We start from the raw sequence: 21894 nt of genomic DNA on the forward strand, positions 1-21894 counted from the left end.
AGTTTATTTTTGTGTATGGTGTTAGAAAGTGATCTAGTTTTATTCTTTTACAAGTGGTTGACCAGTTTTCCCAGCACCACTTGTTAAAGAGATTGTCTTTACTCCATTGTATATTCTTGCCTCCTTTGTCAAAGATAAGGTGTCCATATGTGTGTGGATTTATCTCTGGGCTTTCTATTTTGTTCCATTGATCTATATGTCTGTCTTTGTGCCAGTACCATACTGTCTTGATGACTGTGGCTTTGTAGTAGAGCCTGAAGTCAGGCAAGTTGATTCCTCCAGTTCCATTCTTCTTTCTCAAGATTGCTTTGGCTATTCGAGGTTTTTTGTATTTCCATACAAATCTTGAAATTATTTGTTCTAATTCTGTGAAAAATGTGGCTGGTAGCTTGACAGGGATTGCATTGAATTTGTAAATTGCTTTAGGTAGTATACTCATTTTCACTATATTGATTCTTCTGATCCATGAACATGGTATATTTCTCCATCTATTAGTGTCCTCTTTGATTTCTTTCATCAGTGTTTTATAGTTTTCTATATATAGGTCTTTAGTTTCTTTAGGTAGATATATTCCTAAGTATTTTATTCTTTTCGTTGCAATGGTGAATGGAATTGTTTCCTTAATTTCTTTTTCTACTTTCTCATTATTCGTGTATAGGAATGCAAGGGATTTCTGTGTGTTGATTTTATATCCTGCAACTTTACTATATTCATTGATGAGCTCTAGTAATTTTCTGGTGGAGTCTTTAGGGTTTTCCATGTAGAGGATCATGTCATCTGCAAACAGTGAGAGTTTTACTTCTTCTTTTCCAATTTGGATTCCTTTTATTTCTTTTTCTGCTCTGATTGCTGTGGCCAAAACTTCCAGAACTATGTTGAATAGTAGCGGTGAAAGTGGACACCCTTGTCTTGTTCCTGACTTTAGCGGAAATGCTTTCAATTTTTCACCATTGAGGATAATGTTTGCTGTGGGTTTGTCATATATAGCTTTTATTATGTTGAGGTATGTTCCTTCTATTCCTGCTTTCTGGGGAGTTTTTATCATAAATGGATGTTGAATTTTGTCAAAAGCCTTCTTTGCGTCTATTGAGATAATCATATGGTTTTTATTTTTCAATTTGTTAATGTGGTGAATTACATTGATTGATTTGTGGATATTGAAGAATCCTTGCATCCCTGGGATAAAGCCCACTTGGTCATGGTGTATGATCTTTTTAATGTGTTGTTGGATTCTGATTGCTAGAATTTTGTTGAGGATTTTTGCATCTATGTTCATCAGTGATATTGGCCTGTAGTTTTCTTTTTTTGTGACATCTTTGTCAGGTTTTGGTATTAGGGTTTACTTATTATTTATTTTTGACTGCTCTGGGTCTTCATGTGGTGCATGGACTTCTCATTGCGCTGGCTTTGCTTGTTGCCTCGCACGGGCTCTAGGCGCCCAGGCTTCAGTAGAGTGGCACATGGGCTTAGTTGCCCTGCCGCAAGTGGGATCTTCCTGGACCAGGGATCGAACCTGTGTCCCCTGCATTGGCAGGTAGGTTCTTGACCACTCAACCACCAGGAAAATCCCTCGTATTCTTAACTAGAAGGATAAACATTGTATTCCTGAAAAAGGAGGAAAGAGAGTTGATGATGGATTCTGGTTAGTCTTCTGGATGAGGGCATGGGGTCAGGGCTAGGTCACGGGGAGGATGGTGCAAGGATTTGAGGGGACAAGGATTTGAGAACACAGTTGTTCTGGGTCCTGGTAGGGAATGTGACTGGAGTGACATAGAATGATTCCTGGGTAGCATTAGGAGCTGGACTGAGTTTGGGGGCCATGAATTCCCAGTGTCAAGCACCTTCCTTGCCATGACCTGTGTGTGCAAGCAGAGATCGTAGATTATCTGATCATTTGGGTTGGACTTCTACTGCGTAGGGCCCTGGAAGGCTGAGGGGTTGATGGAGTAAAGGCTGTTGGCAAAAGAATGATTGATGTGAGACATCATCCTTAGGGGAGGGTGTGCAGAGTCAGAGGGTTTAAGGGTGAATGTCATGGCTGATGAGGAGGTAAATGAACCCTGAGGCTGATGGAGTGGAGGGTCCACAAGGACATTAGAGCATCTCAAGGTGAACCATGGTTGGTTGAAGCTAGAGACCATGACCCACCCACAGTCTGTTGCTTCATGGGCTTATTTTTTCAACTAGGTGGTAAATCACTGACTATATCATCTCCTTGTCTGTCTATTTGTCTTGATTTAAGTGCCCCAGTATATTCATTTGTATTTATTACACTCTTGAGAAATGTATAATCTAGTTGGAGGGGAGGGGGATACTTAAAGTTAGTTAGGGGTTGATGATGGATTGTTGGCAAAGGTGAAGAGGGAAGGGAGCCTGACTAGAGCAGATTTATATGAAATAGAAGAAGCTTCGTGGGAAGAGAGGCTCTTCATGGCTTTTGGACTCATTTCCTCCACTGCTGGAGAAGTTAGAGTAATTGTGGCCCATCTACTCACCAGTTGGTTCTCTCATCTTTAATACAGTCCTTTACAGGATGCCTGGCCTGGGTTAGTGTGAGAGGTATGGCCAAACATTGTTGGAGGCCAAAATCTCATCTGGAGGCTGGACCTGTCGTGTTACTACCATTACTGATGTGCTATCAATAGCTAGATAAACAAATATGACATGATGCTATTTTTTTTGATAGGACCTTTGTGTAAATGGTGCTCAGATACTACACTTTAAAAGCTCTTTAGTGGAGGAAGCAGTCAATGAGCTGATAAATATGTTGCTGGATGTGGAAGTTCCATCTAAGGAAGAAAGAGAGAAAGTATTCAATGTGAATAGTGATGATTGGAAAAATGAAAGTTCAGGTAAGAGAGGGGGGTAATGGAAGGGTCTTGTTTTTCTAGGACATGCCTGAAAACCAAAATTTAATTTTCTACTTTGCAGTGAATTTCACACTCTAATAAGACCCTCCCAGTTTTATAAGGACATTAATAAATCTGAAATTAGGATTCGGGGAACACTTGAATGATAGCGTGTCATTAATTCCCATTACTTTTTGTTCAGCTCTACAAACGTGTACTTCACACTGGTCCTTGTTAGCTCTCTTTGCATTTAGGTGTAAGTGTGTGTTTTTTCACTTTATCGGTAAAGTAGGATGGATTATGGGTTGGAATTCCCACTGGAGTATGTCTACACCAGACAGAGCAAGTGGTTTGTGGAACAGATGAAGACAGCAAGAGGCAGAGAAGGGACGCTGCTCCCCAAGGGTTTGTGGTTGTTGGTGAAAGAGAGACCCCAGAGAGCCAGCACCTATGACCCCAGGCCCTGTCTTATTTTTGCATAGTTCCTACCTCTCCTCCTATTCCCACACATCAAGGATGAGAGGTTCCATCAGTCTACCTTGTTCCCCCAATGTCCTCTTCCTATCCTTTGATGGCCTCATTTCATAAGAAGTATGACATTTGAGTGTTATTAAACTTGCACGTATGTGCGGGCTCAGTCCTATCCGACTCGTTGTGACCTCATGGACTGTAGCCCACCGGGCTCCTCTGTCCATAGAATTCTCCGGGCATGAATACTGGAGTGGGTTACCGTTTCCTCCTCCAGGGCATCTTCCTGACCCAGGGATCAATCGATTATGTGTTTTGTGTTTCCTGCGTTGGCAGGCAGGTTCTTTACGACTGCACCAATTTATCTTAATTTTCTTCCTTAACTGCAGTAGGTGGCCCCCTGCCCCCATCTCTTTCAATTTCTCTCGTTTTGTAACAGCAAAAGGAGAAGAAGAAAATTCTGATACCTTGACTTCTTCCCTTAATGCCGGGGCAGGCCTCTTGCCTTTGATGACAGTCTCAAGAAAGAAGAAAGAGATCGAGGCGTTAGAGGAAGGAGCCCGAGAGTTGCTCTCTCACTTCAATCACCAAAACATGGATGCTCTTCTGAAAGTCACAAGGAACACGCTAGAGGCCATCCGCAGGCGCATTCAATTCTGCAACATGACGAGCTTCTGGGGTAATGATCCCGCAGGGTTGGCCTCTTGGCTTGCCAAGCCTGGTCTCTGGTTGTGTGTGCATGTGTGTGTTCCTGTTAAATTTAAATAATCAAACCCTCACCATTTCTTCAGTGCCTCCTTGTACATTTATATAATATGAACTTGGACTATCTCAGCAGTTCGGTGAAGTAGACACTATCATTTCTCTCATTTAAGACTGATAAGACTGGAGTCCAGGAAAGTTAAGTAATTGACTTAAGGCCACTTAGCTTTTGTTAATAAAATAATAATCAACACCACATGTAATCTTTTTGTAATAAGATGAAAACATGTGAAATGAATTGTTTTAACTAGTAAAAGAAGAAATACTTTAAAAAGAAGCTATATAGAAACATACTTTCATTGTTAAATCATTAGATTATTAGCCAGTCTTATAAAGAAAGATTTTATTAATGTCATAACCTCCAAATCAGAAAATTATTATTATTATTTTTTGCTATTTTCATGTTAATTTAGTACTTTCCAGCTCATTTCTTCACTCTTAAAACAATCATCTCTCTTCGGCACCATTCAGAAATTGGTTTCCCAGATGGGCCACAAAAATCATTCAAATCTAGAGACACTCTGAAACTAAACTTTAAATTGAAAACATAAAAACAAAGTAATAATAATTAATTAAAACAAAAAATAATAGGATAACAAACATTTTTATTTATTTTGAACATGGGCACCTAAAGGAAAGCAGTTAGTTAACTCTAATAGTTAATTAAAGGTGGATGAAAAGAAGTGGAAACATTGAAAGAACTTTTGATGGCAACTTGGTTTATTATGTTTTATTTCACCTCAAAATGGAGGATAGTCCTTTTCTTTGACATGGGGCTAATATTTGAACTTATCAACTGTTGATATGTTGGATATTGTCTCCTGTCTTTCCCAACTTTATATATTACAGGTATTTCCAATTGTATAGAGTTGCATACATACAAATCCATATTTATATAACTATATAACCCATAACTATACCTATATTCAACTTTAAAAGTCCCTTGGATATAAATGGTGAATTACACTTTATTTCGTCCCTGGTCTTTAACTGCTCCCAGTGTGATATACTCTGATATATATCAGAGTGATGATAGCAATGGTAGAAAGACATATATTTTATCTGAAATTCTAAGCTGGCATTTGTTCTGATAGTCTTGTGTTTTATCCCTCACTTATTTATTCTATATTTAATTTGCTGGCATCCTGTTATTCAGACAGTCTCATCTTCAATATTTTAGGTAAGAGTTTCTATAATTATATAATCTGCCAACTCCATGCAGCCAATTTTCTTTATGGAGCATGTACCCATAGACTGTAATCAGCAGAAGATGGCTTGGGGTCCACTGAACTGCTGTGTTCCGCTGAGCAAAACTAGATCCTCCATTAGTTTTTATTCATTCGCTCATACGTTCAGCAAATTCATATTGTCTGATGATATATCTATTATGTATAGGTGCTTGCATTATCTAGGTGCTTTTATTTTTCTGGTTAAAAATGATGTTTTATCTTTTTCATTAAAAAAAGAATCTTTTTAAATGAAAAGGATGAATGCATCCCTGTTCTGTGTTAACTCAGACAGTAACAGTGCCTCTAAAGTGAAGCAGAACGGACTGCCCATTTTCCGGGCAAGCGTCATTCTGGCCATCCCCAACATCAGCATGGCCCCAGCCCTTGAAGACATACAGCAGACTCTGAACAAAGCCGTGGAGTTCATCGTCACTGTCAGCAAGGGGGTTAGACAGTGGAGTGGTGAGCCAGCGTCCAAGGTGGGTTTGGCATGAGGAAACCGTTACACGTGGAAGCTGCTTCTTTTACAGGTGATAGGGCACTGAAAGCTGTCCTTTTCCATTGCAGAAAAAGATGCAGGAAAGAAAACTGACTGCCCTGCAGCATAATGAAGACAGTGATTCTGATACTGAAATGGGAGAAAACGAATCTCAAGGTAAATGTTCTTTTAGTTCTTTCTGACTAGTCATTCTAAATCAAAACCTGTTGAGCTAAAAGGTATTTCCATCCCCCTGCCCCCGTGCAATTCTCAGGTCAGATTGTAATATTAATCTATGAGTCAGTTCCATGTTTGTAAAATACAGACTCATGTATATCACCATGATAGTGTAGTTTATTATTATTTTTTAAAGATTTACTTATTTATTTATGGCTGTACTGGGTCTTGGAGAAGGCAATGGCACCCCACTCCAGTACTCTTGCCTGGAAAATCCCATGGACGGAGAAGCCTGGCGGGCTGCAGTCCATGAGGTCGCCAAGGGTCAGACACGACTGAGCGACTTCACTTTCACTTTTCACTTTCATGCATTGGAGAAGGAAATGGCAGCCCACTCCAGGGTTCTTGCCTGGAGAATCCCAGGGACGGGGGAGCCTGGTGTGCTGCCGTCCCTGGGGTCGCACAGAGTTGGCTATGACTGGAGTGACTTAGCAGCAGCAGTACTGGGTCTTCGTTGCTGTGCCTGGGTTTGCTCTGGTTGAGTGAGCGGGGTCTACTCTCACGGCAGCGGCCTCTCTTGTTGGGGAGCACAGGCTCTAGGCCTGCAGGCTTGATAGTTGTGGTGTGTGGCTCAGTCGTAGCTGCTCCCGGGCTCTAGGGCATAGATGCAGTAGTTGTGGTCCATGGGCTTAGCTGTCCCATGGCATGTGGGCTCTTCCTGGACCAGGGATCGAACCTGTGTCCCTGGCAGTGGCAGGCACATTCTTTACCACTGCACCACCAGGGAAGCCCCTAAATAGTGTGTTTTAAATGTATATCTCAAAGACATACTGGGGGACAAGAAGGATTTTAGTCTCACAGTTTAAAGAAAAGCTTGTTATTATCACAATGAATATTTCCTGATTTAAGAGATCTTTCGTATTTTGACACACTGTGTGTCCTGTTTCGCTTACATGATGTGATTTTTGCTGTATATATCATGATTTTCATTTATGCCATTGTTGTTGTTCAGTTGCTAAATTGTGTCCGACTCTTTGTGACCCCATGGACTGCAGCAGCCAGGCTTCCCTGTCCTTCACTATTTCCCAGAGTTTGCTCAAACTCATGTCCATTGAGTCAGCGAAGCCATCCAACTGTCTCATCCTCTGTGGTCCCCTTCTCCTCCTGCCCTCAATCTTTCCCAGCATCCGGATCTTTTCCAGTGAGTCGGGTCTTCACATCAGGTGGCCAAAGTATTGGAGCTTTAGCTTCAGCATCAGTCCTTCCAATGAATATTCAGGGTTGTTTTCCTTTAGGACTGACTGGTTTGATCTTGCAGTCCCACAAGAGTCTTCTCCAGTACCACAATTCGAAAGCATCAATTCTTTGATGCTCAGCATTCTTTATGGTCCCACTCTCACATCCGTACATAACTATTGGAAAAGCCATAGCTTTGACTATATGAACCTTTGTCAGCAAAGTGATGTCTCTGCTTTTTAATGTGCTGTCTAGGTTTGTCATACCTTTTCTTCCAAGGAGCAAGCATCTTTTAATTTCATGGCTGCAGTCACTGTCTGCAGTGATTTTGGAGCCCAAGAAAATAAAATCTGCCACTATTTCCACGTTTCCCTCTTCTGTTTGCCATGAAGTGATGGGACCAGATGCCATGATCTTAGTTTTTTGAATGTTGAGTTTTAAGTTAGCTTTTTCACTGTCCCCTTTTACCCTCATCAAGAGGCTCTTTAGTTCCTCTTTGCTTTCTGCCATTAGGATGGTGTCATCCCCATATCTGAGGTAATATTGGGGAGTATATGACATCCAAGTTGCTAATGATAGATGATAAATGTAGTCTTTATTTATTCAAGCTTCTTTTAAAGCAGCTGAGCAAACAGCAGAGCTTGTGTAATTTTCAGTTAGTGTTCATATCCCTTGAGATGATAAATAAACTAACCACCAGGAAGGCACTGAAACAAGTCTTTCTTTAAAATAATCTGCTACCAAAGAGGATAAAGGCAGAGTGCGCAGGCTCAGTAGTTGCAGGGCATGGGCTTAGTTGCTGTAAGGCATGTGGGATCTTACTTCCCCAACCAGAGATTGAACCTGCATCCCTTGCGGGGCAAGGTGGGTTCTTAACCACTGGACCACAGAGAAGTCCCCTCTATTGCTTCTATAAAGAAGATTTTCAGAAGTCCTTACTTTACTGTTACAGTGTTAGTCACTCAGTCGTGTCTGACTCTTTGTGACCCCATGAACTATAGCCCGCTAGGCTCCTCTGTCCATGAGATTTCCCAGGCAAGAATCCTGGAGTGGGCGGCCATGTCCTTCTTCAGGGGATCTTCCCGACCCAGGGATCGAACCTGGGTCTCCTCCATTGGCAGGCAGATTCTTTACTGTCTGAGCCACCAGGGAAGCCCTCTTACTATTACAGAAACTCACTCATCTTTTTAAAAGCACATTTCTATACTATTGATATAAATATTTCTCTCTTTTTTTTTCCCTTTAGATACCCTTGAGATAGCATCTGTGAACTTACCCATTCCCGTGCAAACCAGGAACTATTATAAGAATGTTTCTGACAACAAAGAGATTGTAAAATTAGTCTCTGTGCTTAGCACAATCATCAACTCCACCAAAAAGGTATGCCAAGAGGATTTGCAGCCAGGCTATTTTGCTTTACAGCACAGAGCTGTGTGAAGTCCAGCATTAAAGCTTGTCCTTCATGTAGCCTGGGTCCCACCCTCTGTGACTTCAGTGAGCAACTTATGGAATCTTGTACGTGCTCAGCAAATGTTTAACTCAAGATTTTTCATTCCAAGTTGCAAGGTGAAAGAGAGCTATCTTTTCTGTTTTTTTTTTTTTTAAATATTGTCTCCTGTTTAATGCCTTAAACTTCTTAAGTACTTATATACCACTAGTACAAATAAGTCTGTTAAAAAATTTGATATTTCTCAAAGCGCAAGTCAGACTTCACTTTCAAAGAGTCAGTGATGCTGGAACTGGCTTGTATCATTTGAAACAGAGTAAGATTTACACTCTAATTTTGTATTTGTGTATATCAGATGAACGTTTATGTACATTATAATGTGTAAATAAGATAATACTGAGAATATTGAAAATATTATCAGCACAAACTTGCCCTGGACATGGATATAAACTCAGGTTAATTTTTTTCTTCCAACCTCATCTTATCTCAACTTTCCCTTTTCTGTTCAGGCAAATCTGTTTTCATGGTCAAAAAGACTCAAAACTCTAAAGTCAATTTCTCCTTAAAAGAGAATATTCACATTGCCACTAAAACCTGCTGACTCTTTAAAAATGTTTCTCAGTGTCGAGGAAACAGCTGTCACTCAGTAAATGTGTCTTTTCTATTACTGAGTTTTGATAGAATGAATTTCTTTTGTTTGAAAGTGTTTTGAAAAGCTGCCTTTGCTGTAACCATATGAGGAAATATTAAGTTTAATTTTAATGTATTCCTGAGGGAACTGGAAGCTTTTGCATTTCTGCACTTTCTATTTTCCTGTCTTAATATCATGAAGGTCCTGTGTTTAAGTTTGCCCTAGGGACTGGGGTCACATAATTCAATTTAACAAATATTTGTCTAGTGGTTAGTTTATCAAGCTCTATACTAAATGTAAAGGTAAGTAGAGTATTTTATGATGATAATAAGCATTGAAGGATCCTTTCAAATCCTCAGTAATCTTAGAAAACACAATAAAATAGACAATAATAAAGTTCATTACTTTCTCTGAGTGTAAGCAGCCACTATTATGAAAATCTAAGAGTAAGGCCTAGTAGTTGAAATTAATATCCTGCTGGCACCAAAATATTTATGTTTGTGTCATTTTTGTTACATTTGCCTTTCCATTATGTGAAGGAAATGTACGGATGTTAGTCTTTCTTAAAATAATAGAAAAAGTTGGCACTTAGAATAACTTGAAGGACTTTATCCAGATTGATAGGATGGCCAAATTGTTTGTGGAGGTATCTATGCACACTTGGTCACAGTGTTAAATGTGGCCCTCCATAGCCATCGACCCTTCTGAATTTTGTATGATTGACCTTTCCTCAACCACAGAAAATCCTCTGATCCCAGCCCCTTTCCTCTTACAGGAACTAACTGAATCAGAATGTAAACTTGACCTATGTTCAGCTCATCCAAAGGTTGGCCATCAACTTATAACACTGCCTGGCTTGAAAAGATGAGCTGGACCAAATAATCAAAATAACTGTGGCAATTAAAATAACTTAAATAGACCAACCCTACAAATGTAGTTCATGTAATTTTCCTTTAGATTCTAGGTTACCTTTGCTTTCAAAAGTCCCAATTTAATCAAGTTAGACACTTTCAGATAAAATAAACGAGAGTCTAAAACTTATTTAGGTAGGGTATGTTCTTAATAATATAAACTCTTGGATGTTGAAAGAGCGGGATTCTGGAATTTCTACCCATATTCAGGGGTCCTTGATGATCTGTAATTCATTCTCCAAACCATCATCCATTTGTGAGAATGTCCACATGCTGTTGCAATGCATTCTGGGTGTGTATGTCAGCATCTCAGCTCACGCCAGGGGATTGGTTGTGGTTGGGACACACAGCAGCAGGCTTACCTTTCTGCATTTTAATGAGTGGGAAGTCTCAACACTCATTAAGCCTGAGGTTCCGAGTGACACATTAGCTTTGTGTTGGGCATGGTGGTAAAGATATCCTTGGTTTGGTACAACTTGGTGAAATTTACTTAATTGGACCATGTAGAATGAAATTGGAAATGCTCTTTTCTTTCAAATAATGGCATTTTCACTCTCAGCTTAAATTTTTTTTTTCTGATTCAGATGTAACTCTGAAATTATAATATTAGCCAGGAGAAAAAGTTGATTGCCAAGAGCTGTAAACATTAGAATGAGGAGACAAATCTTAATTGTTTGGAGATGGTATAATTATTTACTAAGTAAATCCAAAATTGCTCATCTGAAAAGAAAATATGGCTTAATAAAGAGTTAAGTTAGTGGTAAGTTGAGAGAGAGGCATTTCTGCTGAAATACAGTAAATATGTTCCTAAAAAGCTTGATTTGCAATGTCACACATTTAATAAAATAGAGATTATGAGAAAAATGGGGTTGGGACGAACATACAAAAAGTAGGAAATTCTGTAACCAGGGTAGTTAACAAAAACGGTAACAATCATAGTGAGATACTAACCCATTTAATAACACTGTAATGAGTATGAAACTTTACTATCAAAGATGAAAGAAACTTGGGAAAAGGTGATGTAAAAAAGTTAAAAATGCTGAGTTATGGAAACAAGGATAAAATATGGAAAAATCAGGTCTAACTGTGCCAAGAACATTCTCAAAACAAAGTGGAGACCAAATTAACCCAAAAGAAAGAAGGGGCAAAAGCATTGTGCCCCTCTGTGGGTTGCTGCTTTAGTGGGTACAAAGCAAAGTACTGGGAAAAATAACTCTTGATAATGTGAGCTTCCTGTTATATTGACATCATTTCCTATTTGTCAATTGTGAGAAAGCCAATTCATCTTACAGAAACACACTTTGTAGAAAACAGGATCATTCATTAAAAAGCCAATTAAAAAACAGTTTATATGCCATTCATATAGTTATAAGAATAGTGGGAAAAGATCATTTTTTATGATAACAACATCATTGGAGAATACCTAGGAGCGTACATGATGAGAAGTTTGTAGGGTCTTTATGAAAATTTCTCTAAAACTTAACAAGGAATTTAGAAAGGAAAGATGAGAAGATATAGAAACACACAGAAATATTTAACACTGTACGGATGTCTATCCTTATCCAATATATTTATGCATTTTGTGTGATTCCATCCAGTCTTTCAGTGGAGTTGGATGCTGGATGTATCTGTTTGTGTCTATATCTAATCTCCATACTCTGAATTTAGGGAACAAGTCAATGGGTTTCCTTTGAGATTTCCAGTGGATTTCACCCATGAGAGTCTTGGTGGAGCTCTGAGCAGTGGAAGAAAGTGACCTCAGAGTATTTTTTTACCCCTGTAGCATCACCCTCTCCTTGGTATGGTTTCGAGCTGTGGTTTTTGACCTGAGGTCCAGCTCCGATCAACTGGGCCCTGTCCACAAGAGATTTCATGGACTCAACTCGCTGCCCCACCCTCCCAGAAACTGTTCCCCTCCCTTTTTGGCTAGGATGGTAGTTCTGTTGTTACCAGTCCTGGGTTACTATGTTCATTGTTGTATCCGGCTCCAGTTCTATGGATCTTCAACTGGTCACATGGTTCACTAAGTAAGCATGTTAATGAACTGATGGGAACCCCTAGCAATTGGCAAATATCCACTTATGATGTTTTTTATTCTTCCTTTTCTACACAAATCTGTCATTTATATTCTAGGAAGTTATTACGTCTATGGACTGCTTCAAACGCTATGATCACATTTGGCAAAAGGAGAAAGAAGAAACTATTATGACGTTTATTATAAAAAACCCCTCACTTTCTGAATTTGAATCCCAGATTCTCTACTTCCAAAAACTAGAGCAAGAAATTAATGCTGAGCCTGAGTATATCTGTGTGGGTGCCATTGCTCTGTATACAGGTTGGTTCATTTTTTTTCAGTCAGTCATGAAAATTCAACAGTATTGTTCTGTCTCTTTACCTAGATTAGCATTCCAGAGAGTTCTAGCTTTCTTAAAGATTGACTTCCCTTTTATGGGCCTCAAGCTTCAAGACCAATTTGTAGATTTGTTTTTAATTCTCTTCTGCATAATTATTTATTCTGGACTGTTTTGGGACACTTTGATGCTAAACCTTGAAAATGAAGGCTAATTAAGAGAAGGGAGGAGTCTCTCATATTTGGAATTAAAATGTACTGTTTTTAATAAATAACAATAGCAAACATTTGAGGCTTATCTCTAGCAGTTTTCTTAGGTACTTCTTTGGGGCATTTTGAAATGTGTTTTCAATTATTGCAAAACAGGCTTTATACAATCCATGAATGTACAATAATTTGTTGTTGCTTAGTTGCTAAGTCATGTTCAACTCTTTTTTGACCCCATGGATTGTAGCCTACCAGGCTCCTCAGTCCATGGGGTTTCCCAGGCAAGAATACCTGAGTGGGTTGCCATTTCCTTCTCCAGGGGATCATCCCGACTAAGGGACTGAACCTGCATCTACTGCGTTAGCAGGTGGATTCTTTACAACTGAACAGCCAGGGAAGCCCATATAATAATAAGGAAAGACTTTTTAAAATCAAGTTTGGTTTTTCATGTGTTAAAGCGCTGTTGGCTGCAAAATATTTACTATTGGTGAACAGTTGCATTGGGTCTCCTCATACTTGTTCAAGGTCTTCAAACTGAATGTGGAAATTGGGTTTTACAGCCGATCTGAAGTTCACCTTGACTGCTGAGACGAAGGCCTGGATGGTTGTCATCGGCCGTCACTGTAACCAAAAATACAGAAGTGAAATGGAAAGCATTTTTACACTTGTTGAAGAATTCAATAAGAAACTGAATCGCCCCATTAAAGACCTAGATGATATTCGAATTGCCATGGCGGCACTGAAGGAAATTAGGGAGCAGCAAATCCCCATTGACTTTCAAGTGGGACCCGTCGAGGTAACTGATAATCACTTGTTTATGTGTAAGTAGGAATATCTCCAGATGTTGATCGCTGTTAGAGGAAGTGTTGACTGGGCCTGGACTGGAGTTACAAATGGATGCTAAACCCGTGAACAATGATTCCAGTAATGATGATATCTGACCTTATAGGGTGCCTCATATGGGTTAGATCTCATCCTTTCCTTAGCATCTGAGGTCCCTAAGAGCAGAGCCTGAGGTGAGGGTTTCTGCACGAGTGATTTATTGGCAAGTGCTCATGAGAGAATCAGAGTGAAAGAAACAGGGAAGGACCAGGTTGGGTGTGGGAGAAAGCCATGCCGGGGTGTGATCTTAGCTGTAGACTATCAGCCTGACCCCAGAGGCGGTTCTGGAGCATGAAGTGTACCACTCAGTTGACCCCACCTTGAGGCAAGAGGGACTGTCTTTACTCCCCCAAAGAGTTGATCATTGACCATAATCTTCCCATGAGGAGGCTTCTATCAGCTGAGGACAATTTTCAAGGGAAGAAGGCAGCTCGATTCCTACAGCCAACATGCCCAACAGCCGGGATGCAAATGTCAGCTGGCAAATAGGACTTGGATGGGGCACTGATGGTGTCCATTCATGAGTTTACTCCCTATTAACTTGTTTCATCCTTGCTACAACCCCCTACATACCCACATGGAAACTGAGGGTCAAAGACGTCATGCAGTTTTATTAATGTTGTGCATTACTTTTGTTTTTATCATATCTTTTCTAGATGAAAATTCTTTATTAGCAATGGGTTGCTGTAGAGACTACTATAACTGTAGCATTAAAACAATTTCAGATATAAAACGTTGTCTTTCCATCATGTGTATTAGTTGTTCAGTCATGTCCAAGTCTTTGTGACTCCATGGACTATAGCCCACCAGGCTGTTCTGTCCATGGAATTCTCCAGGCAAGAATACTAGAGTGAGTTACCATACCCTCCTTCAGGGGGTCTTCTCAACCCAGGGATGGAGCCTGGGTCTCCTGCATTGCAGGTGGACTCTTAAGCATCTGAGCCATAAGGGAAGCCTCCTTTCATCATACTGTAACTTAAATGTCTGGACTTAAATGCTGATGGTCAGGATCATAGCCTTTTATCATATTTTCTGCACTTCAAATTTTGGAAAATTTCAATTTATGGTGAAAATGGTGGAGATGACTTCAGGTTTGTGTTTCTGTTGTGCTGGGTCAAGAAAAATAAAATTTCCATTGTGCTTTTCTTGGGAATTGAAACATCAAGGCAAAGACCCGCTATGTGGTATAGGACCAGGGGAATTTGGAGAGGGGGTTTGAAGAAGAGATCCAGCAATTGTCAACTCTTACTCCTGAGCTGAGAGTTAAGACAAACCATTGTCAAGTAGTCAAGATCAAGATGCAATCTTTAGTACTGATAGAAGTTATTTGGAAGATCTGGTTTGGTGTTTGGCTGCTATATTCCCACTGTATCTCACTTCCCCCATCTTCCCATCCTATCAGTTCAGTTCGGTCGCTCAGTCGTGTCCAACTCTTTGCGACCCCATGAACCACAGCATGCCAGGCTTCCCTGCCCATCACCAACTCCCTGAGTTTACCCAAACTCATGCCCATTGAGTTGGTGATGCCATCCAATCATCTCATCCTCTGTTGTCCCCTTCTCCTTTTGCCTTCGATCTTTCTTGGCATCAGGGGCTTTTAAAAATAGTCAGCTCTTTGCATCAGGTGGCCAAAGTACTGGAGTTTCAGCTTCAACATCAGTCCTTCCAATGAACACCCAGGACTGATCTCCTTTAGGATGGACTGGTTGGATCTCCTTGTAGTCCAAGGGACTCTCAAGAGTCTTCCCCAACACCACTGTACAAAAGCATCAATTCTTCTGTGCTCAGCTTTCTTTATAGTCCAACTCTCACATCCATACATGACTACTAGAAAAACCATAGCCTTGACTAGACAGACCTTTGTTGACAAAGTAATGTCTCTGCTTTTTAATATGCTGTCTAATATGCTTTCCTTTCAAGGAGTAAGCGTCTTTTAATTTCATGGCTGCAATCACCATCTGCAGTGATTTTGAGGCCCAACACAGTAAAGTCAGCCACTGTTTCTACTGTTTCTCCATCTATTTGCCATGAAGTGATGGGACTGGATGCCATGATCTTAGTTTTCTAAATGTTGATCTTTAAGCCAACTTTTTCACTCTTCTCTTTCACTTTCATCAAGAGTCTCTTTAGTTCTTCTTCACTTTCTACCATAAGGGTGGTGTCATCTGCATATCTGAGATTATTGATATTTCTCCCAGCAATCTTGATTCTAGCTTGTGCTTCCTCAAGCCTAGCATTTCTCATGATGTACTCTGCATATAAGTTAAATAAGCAGGGTGACAATATACAGCCTTGACATACTCCTTTTCCTATTTGGAACCAGTCTGTTGTTCCATGTCCAGTTCTAACTGTTGCTTCCTGACCTACATGCAGGTTTCTCAAGAGGCAGGTCAGGTGGTCAGGTATTCCCATCTTTTTCAGAGTTTACCACAGTTTATTGTGATCCACATAGTCAAAGGCTTTGGCATAGTCAATAAAGCAGAAATAGATGTTTTTCTGGAACTCTCTTGCTTTTTCAATGATCCAGTGGATGTTGGCAATTTGATTTCTGGTTCCTCTGCCTTTTTAAAAACCAGCTTGAACATCTGGAAGTTCACAGTTCACATATTGCTGAAGCCTGGCTTGGAGAATTTTGAGCATTACTTTACTAGCGTGTGAGATGAGTGCAATTGTGTGGTAGTTTGAGCATTCTTTGGCATTGCCTTTCTTTGGGATTGGAATGAATACTGACATTTTCCAGTCCTCTGGCCACTGCTGAGTTTTCCCAATTTGCTGACATATTGAGTGCAGCACTTTCACAGCATCATCTTTTAGGGTTTGAAATAGCTCAACTGGAATTCCACTACCCCCACTAGCTTTGTTAGTAGTAATGCTTCCTAAGGCCCACTTGACTCCACATTCCAGGATGTCTGGCTCAAGGTGAGTGATCACAGCATCATGATTATCTGGATTGTGAAGATCTATTTTGTACAGTTCTTCTGTATATTCTTGCCACCTCTTCTTAATATCTTCTGCTTCTATTAGGTCCTGTACCCACATGCAATGGGCTTGTAGACATGAAGTCCCAGAATTGTCCTTTCTCATCCATCAGAGAAACACTGGAAAGCTGCCTATCTGTGTTACTTTGTTCAGTTCGGTTGGTACTGAAGTGTAGACTGGAGGCATGTCTTGAAGGAGAAAGAGGGAGGAAGACCCTGGGCCATAGATCCCCAAATCAATAATCTTTTCCTCAAATCAGCAACCAGGTGTTCATTCTGTGTCTAAGAGGAAGAATAATGATGGGAGAAGAGGCTAGGGATATTTAGGAAAATTTTTTTCTCACGAAAGCCAAACTTTGACTCATTTTAATCTTCTAGACAAAAGAACAGTCCAGGATTTTTCATCCTTTGGGCAATGACTAGGCTCTGGGTGTGATTTAAGCATGCCCTCCTATGTTCTACTGTTGGAACCTTTTATCAACAAAATGAAATACGGTAGAGTTAAGACTGATTCATTTTGTTATTCTAAAATTAGCAGTTAAATTGTTTTACATTTTTCATCTACTTAATTTTATAGTCTTCAAATACAATTTAGGGGCCTAAGTAAAAATACCATTTGTTTGTATAATGATTTATAGTTTTCAAAATGCATTTAAAATGATATCTTTTCCATATGCATGAAAATCCTGTGACGCATCCAAGAAATTTTCCTGTTTTACAGATGAGGGAACTGAAGCTCAATGGCTCCATTGCTCGCTTAAGCTTTTCCAAGTTTGCAAGTAGAGAAACTAGAACTCTGGACAGTTGCCCTGTCTTGCTGATTTTTTTTTATTCTGATGCCCTAAAAAGATGACTGTGTGTAGATTTATGCATCTGACTGGCAGAAATAGAATTTTTCTTCTTTTTGTAGGAATCCTATACCCTGCTTAACAAATATGGGCTTCTGATAGCAAAAGAAGAGATGGACAAAGTGGATACCCTGCGTTACTCTTGGGAGAAGCTTCTGGCACGTGCCAGCGAAGTTCAGAATGAACTAGTCTCACTACAACCTGGTTTCAGGAAAGAGCTTATTGGTACCGTGGAGGTTTTCCTCCAAGACTGTCACCAGTTCTATCAGGACTATGATGTGGTACGACTCAGCATACAAAATGTTGTTTAAAGCTTCCATGTCAAATTTAATGAAATCCCCCTAGAAATAGAAATTTTATTTTTATGAGACCAAAGGTATTTCCCTTTCACAATCCTTTCCCCTTGGATTTCATCCAGGATAATTTCAACAGTAAATGGAAATTAAAAAGTGCTGTTTGTATCATTGGTCTCTTACTGAAGTGTTTGGTAGCATGCTAGATTTGTGTAGACAAATATTACTCAATTATAGTTATCGTGATCATCCTTCTCACAGCATTCATCATTCTGCAAACATTGCAGAGTTGCCCTTGGTGCTAAAGATACAAAAGTGGACAAAACAGATTGAGTCCATATTTTAACTGTATGTATATGTGTTTTGGTGCAGAATCTTCAACTGGGAATACGTTGTTTAAGGAGACCCATTTCCAACCAATTATAATGTGCTGCAAAGGGGAAATGTGTAAAGTATAGGGTAAAATATTTATCTATTAATCAGTAACACACCAAAATGAATGAAGTTAGGAGACTGGATTCATGCACCAACTTCATGGTTGAGGAAGCACAGACATCCAGCTCTTTTAAGGTGGCCTAATGTAGGAAAACCTGATTAGAATGTTAATATTACAAGTCACTTTAGAAGTAGGTATTAGAGTGGTAAACTCTGTAGGTTGTGTGGCATTAGTGCTTTAGTTCAAACCATTCACTGTGCTTCTTACAGTTATTGACCCTTCTTTGTCTGTGTGGCCTAGTAGATGAATATCACGTATTTTAATAAAAAAACTTTTTTTAAATATAAATTTATTTATTTTAATTGGAGGCTAATTAATTTACAATATTGTATTGGTTTTTGCCATACATCAACATGAATCCACCACGGTTGTACATGTGTTCCCCGTCCTGAACCCCCCTCCCACCTCCTTCCCCGTACCGTCCCTCTGGGTCATCCCAGTGCACCAGCCCCAAGCATCCAGTATCATGCATTGAACCTGGACTGGCGATTCATTTCAAATATGATATTATACATGTTTCAATGCCATTCTCCCAAATCATCCCACTCTCTCCATATTTTTAATTTTCAAAATTTCTTGACACATGAAAGTTCTGACTTTAACTTGGCTTTTTTGGCCTTGAAAATATTTCCAAATGAGTCACTTTTCTGAGTCTTTTTTTTTTTTCACAAATAAAAAGCTACATTTCCTATCCCATATGTGACATGCATGAAAACAAAATTTGATATTCAAATACATTGAGCTTATGAAATTTGTATGCAAATACTTTATTTTATCTTATCTTTTTAAACTGTTTATTTCAGAATGGTCCAATGGCTAGTGGCCTGAAACCCCAGGAAGCCAGTGATAGACTTACCATGTTTCAGGTGATCCTTTTAGTTTCTTTGACCTCCTGTACAACCAAAATCTCAATGTGTTTTATTTCCACACTTTTGTTTATTTACTTTGCAGTAAGTTTAAATCCTCAAAGGGTACAGCATCACATGGATTCTGTATCCAATGGCCTTAGTAGGAAGGTTGCTTCATAATTTGGTACAAACCATACCACTGTTTCCATGAGTGCAAGTTATGGTTGGGCTTCCCTTGTGGCTCAGCTGGTAAAGAATTCACCTGCAATGTGGGAGACCTAGGTTTGAGCCCTGGGTTGAGAAGATCCCCTGGAGAAGGGAAAGGCTACCCACTTCAGTATTCTGGCCTGGAGAATTCCATGGACTGCATAGTCCATGGGGTTGCAAAGAATCGGACATGACTGAGCCACTTTCAAATGATCTTCCCTCAGATTACTCTGGTCTTGTGAGGTTTTCCACCAGGAGTTACTGTGTTGTTCCTTGCTTTGTGCACATCTCTTGCCTTTGTAGAATTCAGTTTCATCTTGAGCACATACACCTTCAGTTTTCAGGAGAGCTGTGTGGTCCCTCTGGTTCTGTAGACCCTGCTTATAGCCAGCAAAAATGGTGTTGCCCCACAGCCTGCCAGACATGTTTGTGTTTTAGAGGTCCTGTTCCCAGCAGGCCTCCGCAGGGTCCAAGGTGGCTGAAAGAGCTCAATGTGTTTTATTTTAAAAAATTTTTTTCACTTTACAATATTGTATTGGTTTTGTCATACATCAGCATGAACATACTCCCCCCCCACCCTTAATATAGAGAAGCTCATTGTGGAATACAGTATATACTTACTTACCTTTTAAAAACTGTGATTTGGTATGGTTATAATTAGAATTGGTTCCCATGTAATTAATGGTACTCCTTCAGTATTCTTATTTACATGGAATCAAAGATCATGGATGTTTGCTTATTGGTCAGTCTTTTTTTCATTTGCATGTTTATTCATGTGTAAACCGTTTTGATGAGTTTTCACTTGTATCTTTATTAGAATCAATTTGATAATATCTATCGGAAATACATCACCTATACTGGGGGAGAGGAGCTTTTTGGTCTGCCGGTCACGCAGTATCCTAAGCTTCTCGAAATCAAGAAGCAACTAAATCTTCTTCAGAAAATATATACTCTGTACAACAATGTCATAGACACTGTAAATAGCTATCATGATATCCTGTGGTCAGAAGTAAATATTGAAAAAATCAACAGTGGACTTTTAGAGTTCCAGAACAGGTGAGAAATTAATGTTTAGCATGCCCAGAGCTATTGAACCTCAAATGCTTTCTTCTTTGATAAGTTGTCGGGTTCTCTTTTCACCCAGATGTTTCAAGAGCACATTGTGCTTCATTGCTATTGTCCGTTGATATCACCCTTGTCAAACACTATTTATTAATTACCCCTGTGTGTACCTGGTGAGACAAGTGCATCCTTTAAACACAGATGAATCTTTCCAGGGGCTTTTCTATAGCTTAGAGCTGATCGCTATTTATATTACACTTACCAAACATTTGAAGTTTATGTTAGATGATTTATTTGGAATAAAAGCAAGAGCCCTTTGATTTTTCTATAGGCTTTAAGTATTGAACCTAAAGACAATGGAGGGTTATTGGTTGTAATTTTCAGTTGATAAGCTGGTACATTCTGCTGTACTTTGTACTTTGTAGGGTCTCAATATGTGTCTGGAGAATTGAATTGAGAAGCACCTGCTTTAAAATAATGCCTCTTACCTAATTTTTATGAAGGAATTGAAAATATTGTCCTGATTGGGAGGAGTGGTTTTCTGTAATGTAAATCCTACAGTTATCCTCTGAGTCATGAGATTTAAAAATGTGGTGGCTGTTCTGGGTGACCGTTTTTGATAGAAATGCTAGCAGACAGTCTGGGACTAGAGACATCCAGGCTCATCTTCAACTGACCTTTCACGCTGGCTTTTCTTCGCAGGTGTCGGAAGCTGCCTCGAGCCCTGAAGGACTGGCAGGCTTTTCTGGATCTGAAGAAGACCATTGATGACTTTAGTGAGTGTTGCCCACTGCTGGAGCACATGGCCAGTAAGGCCATGATGGAACGGCACTGGGAAAGGATAATGACTGTCACTGGGCACAGTCTGGATGTGGGGAATGAAACTTTCAAGTTAAGAAATATCATGGAAGCACCTCTTTTGAAATACAAGGAGGAAATAGAGGTATGATGATAGAGGATACGATGTCATGGGAGACTGGAAGGTCCCAGGGGATTTATTAGATTGTTTTCCTACCTTATGGATGGTTGGAGAAGGGAATCAGGCTAGGAATATCAAAACTCTTTTCCTGAGAGTCAGCTTTTACTTCTTCAAGAAATATTTATGTGGTACGTAAGTGCTGGGGACAGAAGGATGCATTTCTGCCTTCATAGGCCATTAAAAATTTGTATCATTAAATAATTGTACAAACGAAGGTGTAGGTACAAGCTTCAGTAAATGAAGCGTGCTGCTCTTTGAGAGCCTCTAATAATGGGGTGGACCTGTATGGTGGTGGAGGGAGGGTGATGGAAATCAAGAAGACTGGGGTGCATGGGCATGACTTCTGGGTGAAGGGGGTGTGCTTGTGTGGTGAGGGGATGAGGGGCTTGGAAAGTGCAGAGAAGGCAGTGTCGGGCAGGTGGATCAGCAGGTGTGAAGGGGCTGAGGTGTAGGTATAGGGGACTGAAAGTCCAGGGTAGCTGAGGTGTGAAGGTGGGGGACAGAAGAGACAGCTGAAGATGGGGAGGTGGAGGGGGGCTAGAACTTGCCATCGATT

General features: G+C 40.0%; 1 protein-coding gene and 1 pseudogene across 1 annotated transcript in view; one reads left to right on the top strand and one right to left on the bottom strand.

The window, feature by feature from the left end:
- The window catches only part of DNAH5 (dynein axonemal heavy chain 5), a 258304-nt gene that overhangs the window by 50450 nt on the left and 185960 nt on the right, over nt 1–21894 (top strand). Inside the window, exons 18-28 of the mRNA XM_005694882.3 lie at nt 2687–2852; nt 3757–3996; nt 5597–5787; nt 5876–5963; nt 8446–8579; nt 12322–12523; nt 13306–13541; nt 17516–17734; nt 19046–19108; nt 20115–20353; nt 21062–21302. Of these exons, the coding sequence (XP_005694939.2) occupies nt 2687–2852; nt 3757–3996; nt 5597–5787; nt 5876–5963; nt 8446–8579; nt 12322–12523; nt 13306–13541; nt 17516–17734; nt 19046–19108; nt 20115–20353; nt 21062–21302 (2019 nt within the window). The remainder of the gene's footprint in view (nt 1–2686; nt 2853–3756; nt 3997–5596; nt 5788–5875; nt 5964–8445; nt 8580–12321; nt 12524–13305; nt 13542–17515; nt 17735–19045; nt 19109–20114; nt 20354–21061; nt 21303–21894) is intronic.
- On the bottom strand, nt 19199–19722 carry LOC106503331 (annotated as a pseudogene).

The sequence above is a fragment of the Capra hircus genome, chromosome 20 (genome assembly GCF_001704415.2).
Source record: "Capra hircus breed San Clemente chromosome 20, ASM170441v1, whole genome shotgun sequence".
NCBI classification, from domain to species: domain Eukaryota; kingdom Metazoa; phylum Chordata; class Mammalia; order Artiodactyla; family Bovidae; genus Capra; species Capra hircus.